The sequence below is a fragment of the Hyperolius riggenbachi genome, chromosome 3 (genome assembly GCF_040937935.1).
Source record: "Hyperolius riggenbachi isolate aHypRig1 chromosome 3, aHypRig1.pri, whole genome shotgun sequence".
Taxonomy (NCBI): domain Eukaryota; kingdom Metazoa; phylum Chordata; class Amphibia; order Anura; family Hyperoliidae; genus Hyperolius; species Hyperolius riggenbachi.
The window spans coordinates 379,707,739-379,722,543 of record NC_090648.1 but is presented as its reverse complement, the minus strand read 5'-3'; the positions used below and the strand labels follow the sequence as shown (position 1 = coordinate 379,722,543).

Here is a 14,805-nt window from a genome sequence, read left to right as displayed (position 1 = left end):
ACGCCAAAGGAATTCCCTATGGAGGGGAAGGGAGATAGAGCAGCAGTTAGAGACAGGGGAGTGATCGGACCAGGAGGTGCTATGTATGCGAGCAGCTGGAACCAAATGCAGACAGTGTTGTTGAACAAAGATGTGGTCTATACGACTAAAGCTATCATGAGCATGTGAATAAAAAGTAAAGTCTTTTGACATAGGATGGAGTTCTCTCCATACATCGATGAGGCCATATTTGTCTAAGAGTTGTTTGATTTTAGTTCCCTGTTGGTCAGAGATTTCAGCAGGTGGAGCAGAAGTTGCGTTTCTTTGTCTATCTAATCTTGGGTTAAGTGTCGCATTGGTGTCTCCAGTGACAATTAGTTGGCCCACCCCGTGTTGTGTGAGAACTTGTAGGAAGTGTGAGTAAAAGTTAGACTGGTGGGCATTGGGAGCATAATATGTGGCTATTATAATATCGCGATCATAGAGAGACCCTATAAGGATGAGGTATCTGCCTGTGGAGTCAGCAATTTTCTTGTGGCAAATAAAAGGGGTATGTTTTCGGAAGGCTATTATGACCCCCCTAACTTTAGTACGAGCGCAGGCAAAATAGACATCTGGGAAATGTCGGCTCAAGTATTTTGGGCAGGAAGATTTGGCCAATCTGGTTTCCTGTAGACAGACCACGTCTGCATGACAGGAGTTATAGTATGTGAAAGCTTTAGATCTCTTATGGGGGGAACCAAAACCCTGGACATTGTGTGAAAAGATCTTAAGTGTATTAGACATCATGGGGGGTTAAAAAGTATGCTAGCGAGTACTATCCAGACTGTGAGGTAAGGGACCCAATAGAGGATAGGAGGGGAAAGAACAGAGAGGGGACAGAAAAGATAGAGGCAGAGCCGGTGACCACCTCCAGGAAGAGGGGCACCGAGAACATGTGAATATTGAGAATCTATTAGAGACCTTGCGGCCAAAATGATCATGTAGGTCGACCTAGTAAGGGTCGATATCAGGAGAAGCCTGATAGTAAAGGAGACCACTTGTGGAAGGGGCTCCATTAGAGTCAAGGGAGGGCGTGTGTCAGCCGACTGCCCCATTTGCTAGTGGTGTGTATATGGTGCAGGTATCATATTAGAAGGGCTCCCTAACCAGAGGGGAGGGGAGGGAATGTGGACCGGGTTCAGGTCCAGCTCTAAGGAGAAGTTGTAATTTCCTGTGGATAAGCTCAGGGATGCGGCTATTAGTATTTCAGTATTTCAGTACCCAGCATGGGTTAGGTAGGAGTACAGGGTAATAGTTGGACCAGAAAAACTTCCTAGGGTGAGCGCCAGGATCAAGCAACTTCAGTGGAAGGTTTAATAGAGGTTATTATGTCTCACATTATTCATCCCAATGGGATTCATTATAGAGATAGTTCTGTATTAAGGACAGGGTTTGTTGTCATTTTGTAGTTGTAAAGCGCCTCAGTACCAGGTGAGGACTGGCTGGCTGTAAATGAATTGTAAGTATCTCTATTTTAGTCGTGTCACCTGGGTCCAGCGCCCACCCCGGGGGTTATTGGGCAGGTCATTTGGTCCTGAGACCTCGGGAGTACCATGGTGACCTTGGCAGTAGATATATGAAAGCTCAGGGAGGGCTCATGGAGTTTAAATTAAGGAATAGGGGATTAGAAAGGGCATTTTCACAGAAAGCATAAGTTTTAATAATACTCTAATATAAAGTGTCACCGTGCTCCTGTTAGCAAAGACGAGAAGGAAAATGAGGCGTGCACTGCGCCGCCGGGTCCTTTATTCAAAGACATCTAGGGCTTATTGGATTGCGTTCAGTATGCATAAGTAGCCGTAGGGCTAGTTCATTACAAATCTAAAGAGGAACCGGCGGGGCATCGTACACGACCTTTCCTTACGAACAGGAGCAGGGGGAGTCTAATTGTGATCATAATAAACTCTAAAGACAGGGAGAGCTGCTGTGTAAAGGAAGGGGAAGAGGGAAGGGAGGTTCAGTGGTAGTTTATGAGGCCCTGGGTTGCGAGCCAGACATAAAATGGAGGGGAGGAGGGGAGGAGGGGAGAGGGAAGGGACAATACATTATAATGCAACTATTCCCATGTCACTGAAAAGTAGGTCCACAATATGAACATTAAACAGTATAACATTGTAAGTGCGCTAGAGCCACTAGGCGTCAACCCTCATGAACATTACTACATCTACCTTAGTTCAAAAAACAACAATATTAACTGAAAAGGCGGGACGCTCAGTTCTAGCGCGGGCATAAACAGGGAGTCCAGGGCTGCAAGAACAGAACTGAGAGCATATAACCGGCCTAAATAAAAGTACAGGAATAAAAAGTACAGTCCCCGAGGCTTGAAACAATAAATAAGTCAAATATCGGCTCAAACATCAGCTCAAACATGTTAGGCTAATGGGGGTTCTTGAAGGAGTCAGGTTAGGCCGTTCCTGGTAGTGAGGTATCAAGAAAGGCTGTTCGGGGATGATGTGGCGCCTTGCCAATTACAGTAACTGAGGGCCTAAGTGGCGTAAGGGGTAGAACGGGGTGAATGACTCCATATGGATGCTTCACGGGCTGTGCCCAACAGGGCTATAATGCACCTTAACAAGGGGAAAGTACATGGTCTTACCCGACCTCAGTAGGTGGAGTGTCTCTTGGTGAGGAAAAGTCCAGAGCCGTGGCTCGGAACAAGATGTCTGGTCTCTTGTGGCAGGTCCTCATGGTGGCACTGAAGTTTCCGCGTTGTTGGATGATCTTGGGGAAGCTCTGGGCGAAGTTCCGGGAGAGGTGGTCTGACGCCATTTATCCTGTAAGGAGGGGGATCTCCGGTCCTGTGATTTAGAAGTTGGGCTCTTGGGGTCAGAAGGGAGAATAAGACGGAGGCGCTCCAGGAGCTGCTGGGCTTCATCAGGTGTGGTAACCGCGTGAGTACGGCCCGCGGTAGTGAAAATAAGTTTAAAAGGGAAGCCCCATTTATATCTTATGATTTGAGAAGCAAGGGCTGCTGTGTAGGGCTTCATGGCTCGTATCTTCAAGATGGTGATTGGAGCCAGGTCGGCGAAGATTTGGTATTGGAAGCCCTGGAATGAGAGGGGTTCTTTATCTCTCGCTGTTTGGAGAATAGTCTCTTTCGTTCTGTAGAAGGTGAATTTGATCAAAACGTCACGTGGAGAGCCGTCTGCTCGTTTCGGGCCCACTGCTCGATGGATCCTGTCAAATTCGAGGCGTTCAATGGGCATAGCCGGGATCAGTTCCTGAAACATAGCTGTGGCTGTAGAATTCAGGTCCTCTATAGTTTCCGGAAGCCCACGGATTCTGAGGTTGCTCCGGCGAGAGCGGTTTTCAGAGTCTTCCATGCGAAGTTTGGTATTGGCTAGTTCTGCTCTGACATCAGCTAGCTCCTTGTCATGCGAGTTGAGGACGGTGGATGCTTTATCCACTTTCTCGTCCAGCTCCCCCAAGTGATTAGCGAGCTCTCAGATCTCCTTTTTAAGCTGCTGTGCAATTCTATTTGCCACGGTGTCCAGTTCACGGTGCAAGAGTGTTTTAAACTTATCCAGCAGCAAGGCATCCTTGGGTGTCCAGTCGGAGGCTGCATCAGGGTCACCGGAGCTTCTTGGGGTGTTCTTGGAGCGTTTGTTTTGGGAGCGTGGATAGGAGGCGACCGTGACTCCTGAACACGAGGAGGCCGAGGACGCCATGCTGTCTTGCCCCCGGCGGCGTCTCTTGGACAGAGCGGGTGTAGGGGGTGATTCGTCTCGTTTGTCTTTGGAGCGGACCATCGGTGCTCTAAGGTATCCTCTCTAATCGTGGGGGTCTATTGTAGAGAAGGGGTGCCTGCACCTGCAGAAAGGCTTAGTAAAGGCAGTCGGCTGTGCGGAGCGCAGCTAGAAAGCGGCCATCTCTCAAGCCACTAGGAATGATTTTTAATCGCTAGTGATTTGAAAAAGTTCTTGCTAATGCAATGCTATGGGGGATTTTTATAAAATCGTATAGCTGAAGTGGGATCACACCCATAGCATTACATTAGCAAGAGCTTTTCAAATCACAACTGCTTAGTAACAGCCTGCTAGTGGGTCCCAGGCCTTAAATGTGTCCCTCTCTCTAATCTCTGAAAGTTGGGAGGTATTACATACTACCAATTATTCGCTATCGCGTGTTCTTCATTCTGGAGAACCTTTAGTTTAGAGTCACCAGATGTTCGTTTACCTGGTACATGTCGCAGAAGTAGGGTCCCTGGTACCAGGTACAAATATGTCCCAGCCCATGTCCCAAGTGGGCCGCCGGATGCCCCAGCCACCGGAATCTGGGGCCACACAATTGGCTCCAGCGTCCTGTGCCTGCCTCCTGAAAACCTTGGCCACCCAGAGACTTAGCTGGAGGGCAAGGGGCCACTCTGACTACTCTTATTTCTTGTTTTGTGCCCCCCCCCCCCCCCCCCACACACACACACACACTTAGCTGTTTCTGGGCAGCGTATTTAAATTTGTGATGGTGGGCTATTGCTGTTTAATTTCATGTGGTTTGAGTCTATCTAATTATATTTTAGCGTGGGGGTACAATGCCTAAAGTGAACCTATAAAGACAAACGAGGTGAGGGCCCATTTCCACTGCTTGGATGCAATCGCATCACACCACAACTACCCATGGGTGACTTCTGGAAGTCCAGATGCGGCAATCTGTTGCTGCCTATGGGAAGCGGATGCGTGCTGCAGATATCTGCAGCGTGCATCTGATTTTTTTCCCAGGTCACATCGCAAAATTTGCGTGCAATGGAAATGATTAAATTGCATTGGCGTCAGGTTTGATGCGATATGAATTTGCGGCTAGTGGAAACGGGCCCTTAAAGTTATTTACCTCAGTAGAGGGAAACCTCTGTATAACCCTGAAGTTTCCAGAATCATTCTCAAGCCCAACTTTCCTGCACAAGGGCCCTATAAACATATCCAACAAGTGCTTGTATTTGTTCTTGTGGCTGCACTCCTGTTTCTGTACAAGTGCTGATATACCGTGCATAAGTGAGTACAGTCCGCACCCAGTAGCAATAAGCTGCTCATGCAGGATCAGCTTTGTGGCACTGTGGAGGTGTGAGCCATACTCGTGCATGCAGATAATGTCACAAAATTATTTATGAATTTTTTCTTTATTGTGTTGTGAATGCAGCTCTAATGCTGCTTTGTAAAAATATGTATCAGCAGCAGATCTCTCTCCCTGCCCTATATATATTTTTCATTGTTAATGTGTGTTGGTATGTTATATAATATCCCATGCCTACCTCCTGACATTGGCCTGCCTGCCCCCATTCCAGGTTGATCCCAGAAAATATGTTCACTGTACTTTGGTAAATCAGACAGTTTGTGAATGTGCAAAGGAAATATAAAAAAGTATAATTCCTTTAAAAAGTGAATATGGGAAGTGTATTTACAGTATTTTGTGTGTGCTCTTCCTTTCAGGAACTCTGGATAACGGCAAAATATATCCTTTGAGTCCAAGTCACAGCTTCAGTCGCACCCACTGAACTCAGTCTGCTGGGAGACTTTCATCCCTCTCTCCTGTCAGCAATGGCATCTGCTGACCTGAACAAACTGCTGGACTGCTCTGTCTGTCAGAATATCTACACTGACCCTGTAAACCTGAAATGTGGCCACAGCTTCTGCCGGGTCTGTATTGATCAAGTGTTGGATACACAGGTGGGGTCTGAAGGCTATTCCTGCCCTGAATGCAGAGAGAAGTTTCAGGAACGCCCTGCACTGCACAGGAATATTATTCTGAGTAACATTGCAGAGAACTTCCTGTCACCTCATCCAGGTCAGGAGTCTGCGGTCTGCTGTACATACTGTATTCATACTCATGTGCCTGCTGTTAGCTCCTGCCTGCTCTGTGAAGCATCTCTGTGTGCCAGTCACCTGAACGTGCACAGCAAGTCCCCAGAACATGTTCTAGTTGACCCCAGCATGTCCCCGGAGGACAGGAAACGCTCACTCCATAAGAAAATCCTAGAATATAACTACACTGAGAATTCTGATGTTATCCATGTCTCTTGTTGTGTGATTGGAATGTATAGAAATCATCAGAAGGAATCGCTGGATGAGATTGCTGAAAAGGAGAAACAGAAACTGAATATCTATTTGCAGAAACTGTTAAAACAGAGGGAATGGGTTGAGAACAGAGTTCATAGTCTTCAGGTACTCAGGAAAAAAACACAAGATAAAGTAGATGGTGAAACCAGGAGTTTTATTGACATTTTCACAGAACTTAGAATACAGTTGGAACACCTGGAGAAGAAAGTCCTGAGTGAGATTGCCAGGCAAGCTGAACGGGTGCAATTACCAATTTTGCACCAGATCCAGGAACTGGAAATAAATATGGATGAGCTGTCCAGGAAGATGCGTCAGACTGAAGAGCTGCACAGCATGACCGACCCACTGACAGTCTTACAAGATATGGACAAAGGTGAAACTGAGGAGGAAGATGATGACAGAGAGAGATGTGAGGAATACCATGATGTAGGAGACCTGGACATGGTTCCGATCTCCCAAGTATTTCGGAAAGGTTTAGCAGAAATATTAACAGGCACAAATGGAGGAATCTATATACAGGAAGCAACAGACATAGTACTTGATGAAAACTCTGCTACTAGCTCTATAAGGCTATCTGATGACTTTAAAACTGCAACCTTGATAGGAGGCCAAAATCACCCAGAAACACCAGAATCTTTTACATTTTATCCTCAGGTAATCAGCAAAGGGAGCTTCTCCTCTGGGCGGCTTTACTGGGAGGTGGATCTCAGGGGATCCCATTTGTGGAAGGTGGGAATGTGTTACCCCAGTATACAAAGGAAAGGAGGAGAACGAAGTGAAGGTGGAATGTCGGGCCTGCAAGAGATTGGCTATAATAACAAGTCCTGGGTGATGGAAAAGTGGGATGGCAAGTATTTTGTGATCCATCATAGCAGAAGGAACTGGTTAGCAGACAATATCACTGGAGAGAAAATCAGGGTGTATCTGGATTATGAGGCTGGCCAGTTGTCATTCTATGATCTGAGTGAACCAATCAGACACCTCCACACCTTCACTGCCACCTTCACTGAGCCTCTCCACGTAGCATTACTTATCTGGGATGATAATGGTTTTATACGAGTTAAGGGTTGTAACTAGAAATCATTAGACCCACCCCTGCCCCGCAACATTTTTGGATGGGGCTCCCCACATTATATATTCAATGTAGAACACCGCATTATGTATTTAATCTATAATGCGGTGACCTACATAATAATTATTTGATTTAAATATGCCCCCTGCACTCTATGTTCAACATATAAACCAGTGACCTATATCATACTGTATATATTTCATGCAAATATACCACCTGCGCTTGCACTCAATGTTTCACTACTTTTTGCTGTGGGAGCAGTATATCTACGCCCCATAGGACTTAATTTGAAGTCCCAGGGGCATAGATACTAGTCTTCTCCTTTCTATGCATGCCACATGCCCATCAGCAGTCAGTACATGTCAGATTGGTGAATGGGAACATATGTTCCCAAACCCAATCCCAGTGCCTGGTTCATGAATAACCAGTGCTGTAATGAACAGCACTGATTACTGAATAGATGTATGTAAAAAAAAATAAACTTCTTTTTTCATTTTCTATTCAGGCAGGTGACATCTTGAGGGCAAAAACAATATTGCAGGTACAAAAAAAAATCCATGAACCCGATACCACCCCCCATATAAACCAAAATAGAAGCCTGGAAAAAAGTGACAGAATTTAAGAGCGTACATAAATTGTTACATTAGGGATTTAACTTTGTGTGTGTGTATGCCATGAGGGTATATTATTATTTTTGCAAATTAGGGATTGCAATTAATACTAGGGTACAATGAGGACACCAAAAAAAATGGAAAAAATACACCTTTATTTCCCCCCAAAATATTGCCATACATTGTACTAGGAACATAAATTTAAATGTTGTAATAAGCGGGATAAATGGGCAAATATGTGTGGGTTTTTATCTACAACCGCACGTTTTGTTTTAAAACTATAATGGTTGAAAACTGTGAAATGTTTTTCAATTTTTTTTTAACTTATTTTACTTGTTAAAATGCATATAAAATAATTCTTAGCTAAAAGTACCACCCAATAAACTTCCAATTTGTAGAAGAAAAAAAAACTATGTATAGATCCATTAGGTGTGATAAGTAGTGAAAAAGTTATTGGCAAATGAATGGGAGGAATGTTAAAATGTGACAGGTCCTCTGGTCCATAAGGAGAAATAACCTGTAGTGGTGACCCCATATCATATTGAATATTGAGTACAAGGGGGCATATTTGAATTAAATTACATTTATATTAAATATAATTTATATAGGTAACTGCATTATATGAACATTGAGTGCAGAGGCAATGCAGAAGGGGCTATTCTTACGCATCTGTATGAGTTACTGGGGAGACCCTGCATCTCCAAAATGTAAGAAACCACCCAGAATCTGGTGACTTTACTGTCAGCCAATAAGATGAAGAAGTATGCTTTTTTCGTGCCTCTCTATATCAAAGCTGCTGCATGCACATAGATCTATCAAGGATTTATATGGCTAATGTACAAAATGCTGAAGGGTGAAGCTTACAAAAAAAATCTACAAATACTGTATGTAGTCATGGAAAAAAATACATAATTACCACAAACAATCTACTAAAGTCATCACAAGCAAATCTATCTGTATTGGTACAGGCTCCATCTTGTGCCATGTGGACTCTAGTTAGGCTAACAAGGCCTTGATTCCTTCTATCTTAGGACTACTAGATATATTTGCATAGCATTTCTTCTGCTTTTAACCACTTCACTACTGAGGGTTTTTTTCCTTTCTGTACCGGAGCAATTTTCACCTTTCAGTGCTCTTCCATTCATTCACAATAACTTTATCACTTCTTATCACAACAAAATGAACTATATCTTGTTTTTTTTCGCCACAAATTAGGCTTTCTTTGGGTGGTACTTTTTGCTAAGAATTATTTTGGTAACAAGATATAGATTGTTTTTGTTGCAATAAGTAATGATAAAGTTATAGTGAAATGAATGGAAGGAGTGCTAAAAGGGTGAAAATTGCACTGGTTTCTGAAGGTGAAGTGGTCAACAGTAATCCTACCCTCTTGACATACATATTTAAAAAAGTTCAGTTTCTAAGTTAACTATTTATGTTTTTGTTTTTTTTTTAATGCAAAAGTTTTATTTGGGTAATTATGGGAGAGTGCGGGAGGTAAGGGGCTAATTTTAAATGGTGTGGGTGTTTTTTATTAAAATGTATGTAGGTGTAATTTTACTATTTGGCCACAAGATGTCCTTTCACATTATTTCCTGTTAGCGTACTATTAGTACGCTAACAGGAAGTAAGGGCTGGTTCAGACGGACGCTTGCGGAGCGTTTACCGCAAGCAATCGGAACGTCGCGGTAAACGCTCCCATTCAACTGAATGGGAGTGTTTACACCGAGCTTTTGCGTGCGTTTACTCGATCACGGCATTCGGGTCCCGATTTTCGCTAGCATTCAAGCTGCCACTGGAAGCGACATGTAGCTTCCAGGGGGCGGCCAACCGCGGCGGCTAATGTTCCCTTAGGGGAAGAAAAAACGCTACCGCATCGGAACATGATGCAAAGGCTACTGAAAGCCTGACCGCGTAGCCGCCGCAACGCCCCCAAACGCGACGCCACGCAGACGCCCGTCTGAACCAGCCCTAATGCATGACTGTTATTTTCGGTATTACAATGACCGAAGGAATCTCATTGATGCCGGCAATCATTAACACAGGAACTTACATCAATGAATGGGAACTGCAGGACATAGATAATCCATCTGAAACCACATAAGTGGTTAAAGTGTACCCGAGATGATGAATATGAAAAATTATACATACCTGGGGCTTTCTCCAGCCTCCTTAACCACTTTGTCCTTTCATACAGTATATCTACGTCAGCTGTGGCTCTCTTCAAGCCACAGCGACGTAGATATACTGACCTGCTTGCAGCCCTGTTGTGCAGGAACAGGTGCGCTTCAGAGCGCACCTCCCGGCACTAACAGCTGCAATACTAATTGGTGAAAGGGAAAATGTTCCCTTGTAGCCAATTAGTAAACCCCCTGCAGATGAACGATCACCGCTGTAGCAAACAGCGGTGATCCTTCATCTCTCCCCTCGGTGGCCAGATCTGTAAAAAAAAAAGGATTAGAAAGCAGCCTGACTCACCTTTTCCTGTTCCAGCGATCAGCCTGCAGCCCGAGCCTCCGATCGCCGCTCTGCACGCAGCCCTGTGATGCTGAATAGCCGAGTCCAGGCTTGATGACGTCATCAAGCCGGGACCCGGTAACCGGCATCACAGGGCTGCGTGCAGAGCGGCGATCGGAGGCTCGGGCTGCAGGCTGATCGCTGGAACAGGAAAAGGTGAGTCAGGCTGCTTTCTAATCCTTTTTTTTTTTTTTTTTTTTTTTTACAGTCCTGGCCACCGAGGGGGCTGCCTGGGTGGGGGGTGGGACATCTGGCTGGCCCTTATGGGGGTTGTTGAACCCTGGTGGGGGGTGGGGGGTAAAATGTGCAGCTGCGAGGGGGGGGGGAGGATAAAGTAAGAGGGGATACAATTTTAATTATGTGCATAATTTTATACTGGGGGCAGATCTGGCTATAATGGTGGGGGGGGCCTTAATCCAGGGTGCACCCGCTAATCCTGAGGGCGCATCTGGCTATAATGGGGGACCACTATTCCTGGGGACACATTTAGTTATAATGAGGGGCAGTAATCCTGGGGATACATCTGTCTATCTATACTGGGAGGTGCCAGAGGACACATCGGGCTATACTGGGGGTGACTGATATTGGGGACACATCTGGCTATAGGGGGGGGGGGGGGTCTAATACTCGGGACACATTTTGCTATCTATACTGGGGGACAGAATACTGGTGACATGTTTTTATCTGTTGCACTTTTTATTTTTAAACTGGAATTGATAAAAACTGAGAAAAAATGCATTTTTTTCATTTTTCCCCTCTTTTTCCAATTAAAATGCATAGAAAACTTTTTTGGTCTAGGGACAAAATACCCGCCAATGAAAGTCTAGTTTGTCCTGAAAAAAAACGATACCTAGATCAGTTAGGTGTCGTGAGTAGGGATAAAGTTATGGCTGATTAAAAAGGGACATAGCTAAAACGTCAAAATTGCTCTGGTCAATAAGGGGAAAACAAGGTCTGGATGCGAAGTGGTTAAAGGGAACCTTAACTCAAAAAAAAAAAAAAAAAAAAAAAAAAAGTTTTACTTATCTGGGGCATCTAAAAGCCCCCTGCAGCCATCCTGTGCCCTCGCAGTCACTCATGGCTCCTCTGGTCCCCGGCTGCAAGCTAGTACGCCATGCGTACCTTTTTAGGAATTCCCGCTAGTGCAGGAAGCTATTGCAGACCTCAACAAGTACATTTTTACGCCTACACTCAAAATGCGTAAAAATGTACTTGTTGTCTGCAATAGCTTCCTGCACCAGCGGAAATGCGTAAAAAATGTACGCATGGCGGCCAGCCGACTCCCAGTCAGCAAAAAACGAAACTAGCTGGCAGCGGGGGACCAGAGGAGCCATGAGTGACTGCAAGGGCACAGAATGGCTGCAGGGGGCTGGTAGATGCCCCAGGTAAGTAAAACTTTTTTTTTTTTTTTTTAAGAGTAAGGCTGCTTTCACAGTGGGACGTTAAAGTCCCACGTTACAGCAGCCTGTAACGCAGCCCAACTCACAGCACTGAAAATCAATGTGCTGTTCACAGTGCACACGTTGCGTTAGAGTATAACGAACTTAATGAAAGTGCAGTGCGTAATACACGTACTTTGCTGCATTACACTGCTTGCACATGCTCAGTAATGACTGTTTATTTTTATTTATTTTTTTGACGCATGTGCCGTTTTCGTTGTATTTGCTATTGAGATTGTGATTATATATAGCTGACATGGCTGTGTCCTCCGGCCCTATGCTGTGATATTCGGTGCAGGAGAGGAGGAGGGGGGAGTCCACTATTGTGACTAGCCACATGGCTAATTAATATTCACTGCACTGTGCTGACGTAGTGTGTTTACTTCCTGGAGCGGCCACTTTGTGCGATGATTGGCTGGTGGGACCACGTGATGCGGAGTGTTCCGATCACGTGGTCTCCACAGTCTTGTTGACGCATGCGCCATTTTCGTTCTATCAGTATAGAACGAAAACGGTGCACCAAGAGCCGCATAGCGTGGCTCAATCTGACGTCCAACTTCAACACCACCATGCGTTGCGTTAGGAGCATATGCGACCTTAACGTCCCCTAAAATGCAACGTCTTGATGTGAAAGAGTCCTGAATGTTCCCTTTAAGGCTAATTGGTCCCGGGAATTCAGGGAGTAGTACGTATGCGCGGCTAGGCCATGCACTACGCCTCGACTGCCTAAAGTCCCGGGACCCATAGCAGAAGATCCAGACTGAGGACGGTGAGGGACCAATTAGCCTGAAAGGGGCAAGCCTGAGCAAGACAAGAAGCTGTTCACCGCAGGCTTTCAGTTTCAGGTGAGTGATGCCCACGGCTAATTACCTTACACGAGTGATTAAATGCTAAATACCTTACACAGGTGGGAGATTGAACGCTAATTACTTTACATAAGCGAGGGGAAGGATTTAATGCTAATTACCTTACATGCGCGGGAATCAGGGATTGAATGCTTACCTTACTTGGAAGAGATGCAGAGATACAGCGCTAATTACCATACACCTTGGGCGATACAATGCTAATTACCATACAGGGGGAGATGCAGTGCTAATTACCATATGGGGAGATAAGCTAATTACCATACAGAGCAGATGCAGCACTTATTACCATACAAGGGGGCAGATGCAAGGCTAATTACCTTATACAAGGGGGATACATGCAGCTAATTACCAGGGGAGAGATGCAGGTGGCTTTGGGACAAGAGGAGGACACAAGGGGGACAGGAGGAGGATACAATAATTGAGGGGGGGGGGGGGGGAGAGAAATCTATGCCCCTGGCCCATGAATGCACCAGATTTAGTATATTTCGTTTTTTCCTTGGTTTATGCCCTCTAAACCCAAGTGTGTCTTATAGTCCGGAGCGTCTTATAGTCCGAAAAATACTATCAGGTCCCTTGCTGTAGTTCTGCTGCCCTCCAGGGTGCCGCTGTCCCCTCCAAGATATCTTTAACAGCAGCTGTGCTTGCTGGCTACTACGATTCTCTTGATCATGCCCCCGTGGCCAGGAGCAGTATATGTTTGTGAACTGCGTAAGAACAGAATGCTTCAGTCTACAGGAGCATGAGTATGTGCCCATGCATGCTTAGTAGCCTGCCCTCACAGCTGTGGTTGGAGATCTTTCAAAGGTGACAGTGGCACCCTGGAGTGAAGCAGGTCACTTTGGCATGTGCTCTTCCTCATGCTGCATCTGACCTGGGTGCTACCATAGACATAATTCTATTACGGCTACTGCAATGCAGCGGTATAAACCGTGTAATTTAGGTTCCTCCAGGAATAGTAATTAACGTTGTCCGGTATTTCATCAGCAGCAAGGTGAGCCATCATTCGGGTCACCTAGAAGGGCCAGTGCACACCAAAAACCTCTAGCAGATTCGCAAAACACTAGAGGGTTTTGAAGCAGAGGGTTTTGAAGCAGATTTTCAGAGCGATTCTAGGCATGTTTAGAGAGTTTTTTGGAGCGTTTTTGTGTAGCAGATTTCCTATATTGTTACAGTAAAGCTGTTACTGAACAGCTTCTGTAACAAAAACGCTTTGAAAACTGCTCAGATCTAGCGTTTTTCAGAGCGGTTTTTCACTTTCCTATACTTTAACATTGAGGCAGAAATGCCTCAGAAATCGAAAAAATGCTGCAGCCCCTGAATTTGCGTTTGTGGAAAAAACGACCCGCTGTAGTGTGCACCAGCCCATTGAAATACATTACCCAAGCAGTTTTTCAAACCTCTAGCGGTTTTAAAAAAAACGCTCCAGAACCGTTCTGGTTTGCACTAGCCCATAGACTGTTAGAGACTAGAAGACGTCCCAGGTAAGTACATCTAATCCTCTCCCCTTCCCCTCAGACATTCGTTAACCACTTCAGCCTAACTGGATGAAATTTTTCGTCCAGTTAGGCTGCGCGCACCCCCGCGCCCCCCCCCCCCCCCCTGTGTGCGCTCCCACTACCGGCCGTTAGCCCAGCAAACATTGTAAGGGATTATAGATCCCTTTCACTGATCTAATCCCCCCTGGAGAAAAGCCGACAGCATCTCTCCAGACGCTGCAGCTTTTCTGTGTTCCAAAAAGTTCCCCTGCTTCAATCTTCTTCCTGGGAGCGAGCTCGATCGCTCCCAGGACTATTTGACTGTGGCCATCTTGTGGCCAAATAGTAAATTACACCCACATACATTTACATTACACAAATACACTTTTTTACATTCAAAAATAACTGTTTACCTCCCACACCAAAAATTACCCACATACAATTTTTAATATAAAAAAAAAATACAATAATAAAATAAAAACAAAAACATAAATAATTACCTAAGGGTCTGAACTTTATAAATATGCATGTCAAATGAGTGTATTAATATATTTTTTAAAAATTATGGGCTTGTAAATAGTGATGGACGCAAATTGAAAAATTGCACCTTTACTTCCAAATAAAATATTGGCGCCATACATTGTGATCGGGACATAATTTAAATGGTGTAATAAGCAGGACAAATTGGCAAATAAAGTACATGGGTTTTAATTATGGTAGCATGTATGAATATCAAACTATAATGGCCAAAAGCTGAGCA

General features: G+C 44.9%; 1 protein-coding gene across 3 annotated transcripts in view; it reads left to right on the top strand.

The window, feature by feature from the left end:
• The window catches only part of LOC137561589 (E3 ubiquitin-protein ligase TRIM39-like), a 32,125-nt gene extending 21,929 nt beyond the window's left edge, over window positions 1–10,196 (top strand). For all 3 annotated transcript variants that reach the window (XM_068272895.1, XM_068272897.1, XM_068272894.1), the window contains exon 2: window positions 5,442–10,196. In XM_068272895.1, the coding sequence (XP_068128996.1) occupies window positions 5,550–7,145 (1,596 nt within the window). In that variant the 5' untranslated portion in view covers window positions 5,442–5,549 and the 3' untranslated portion in view covers window positions 7,146–10,196. The remainder of the gene's footprint in view (window positions 1–5,441) is intronic.
• Window positions 10,197–14,805: the final 4,609 nt, after the last annotated feature.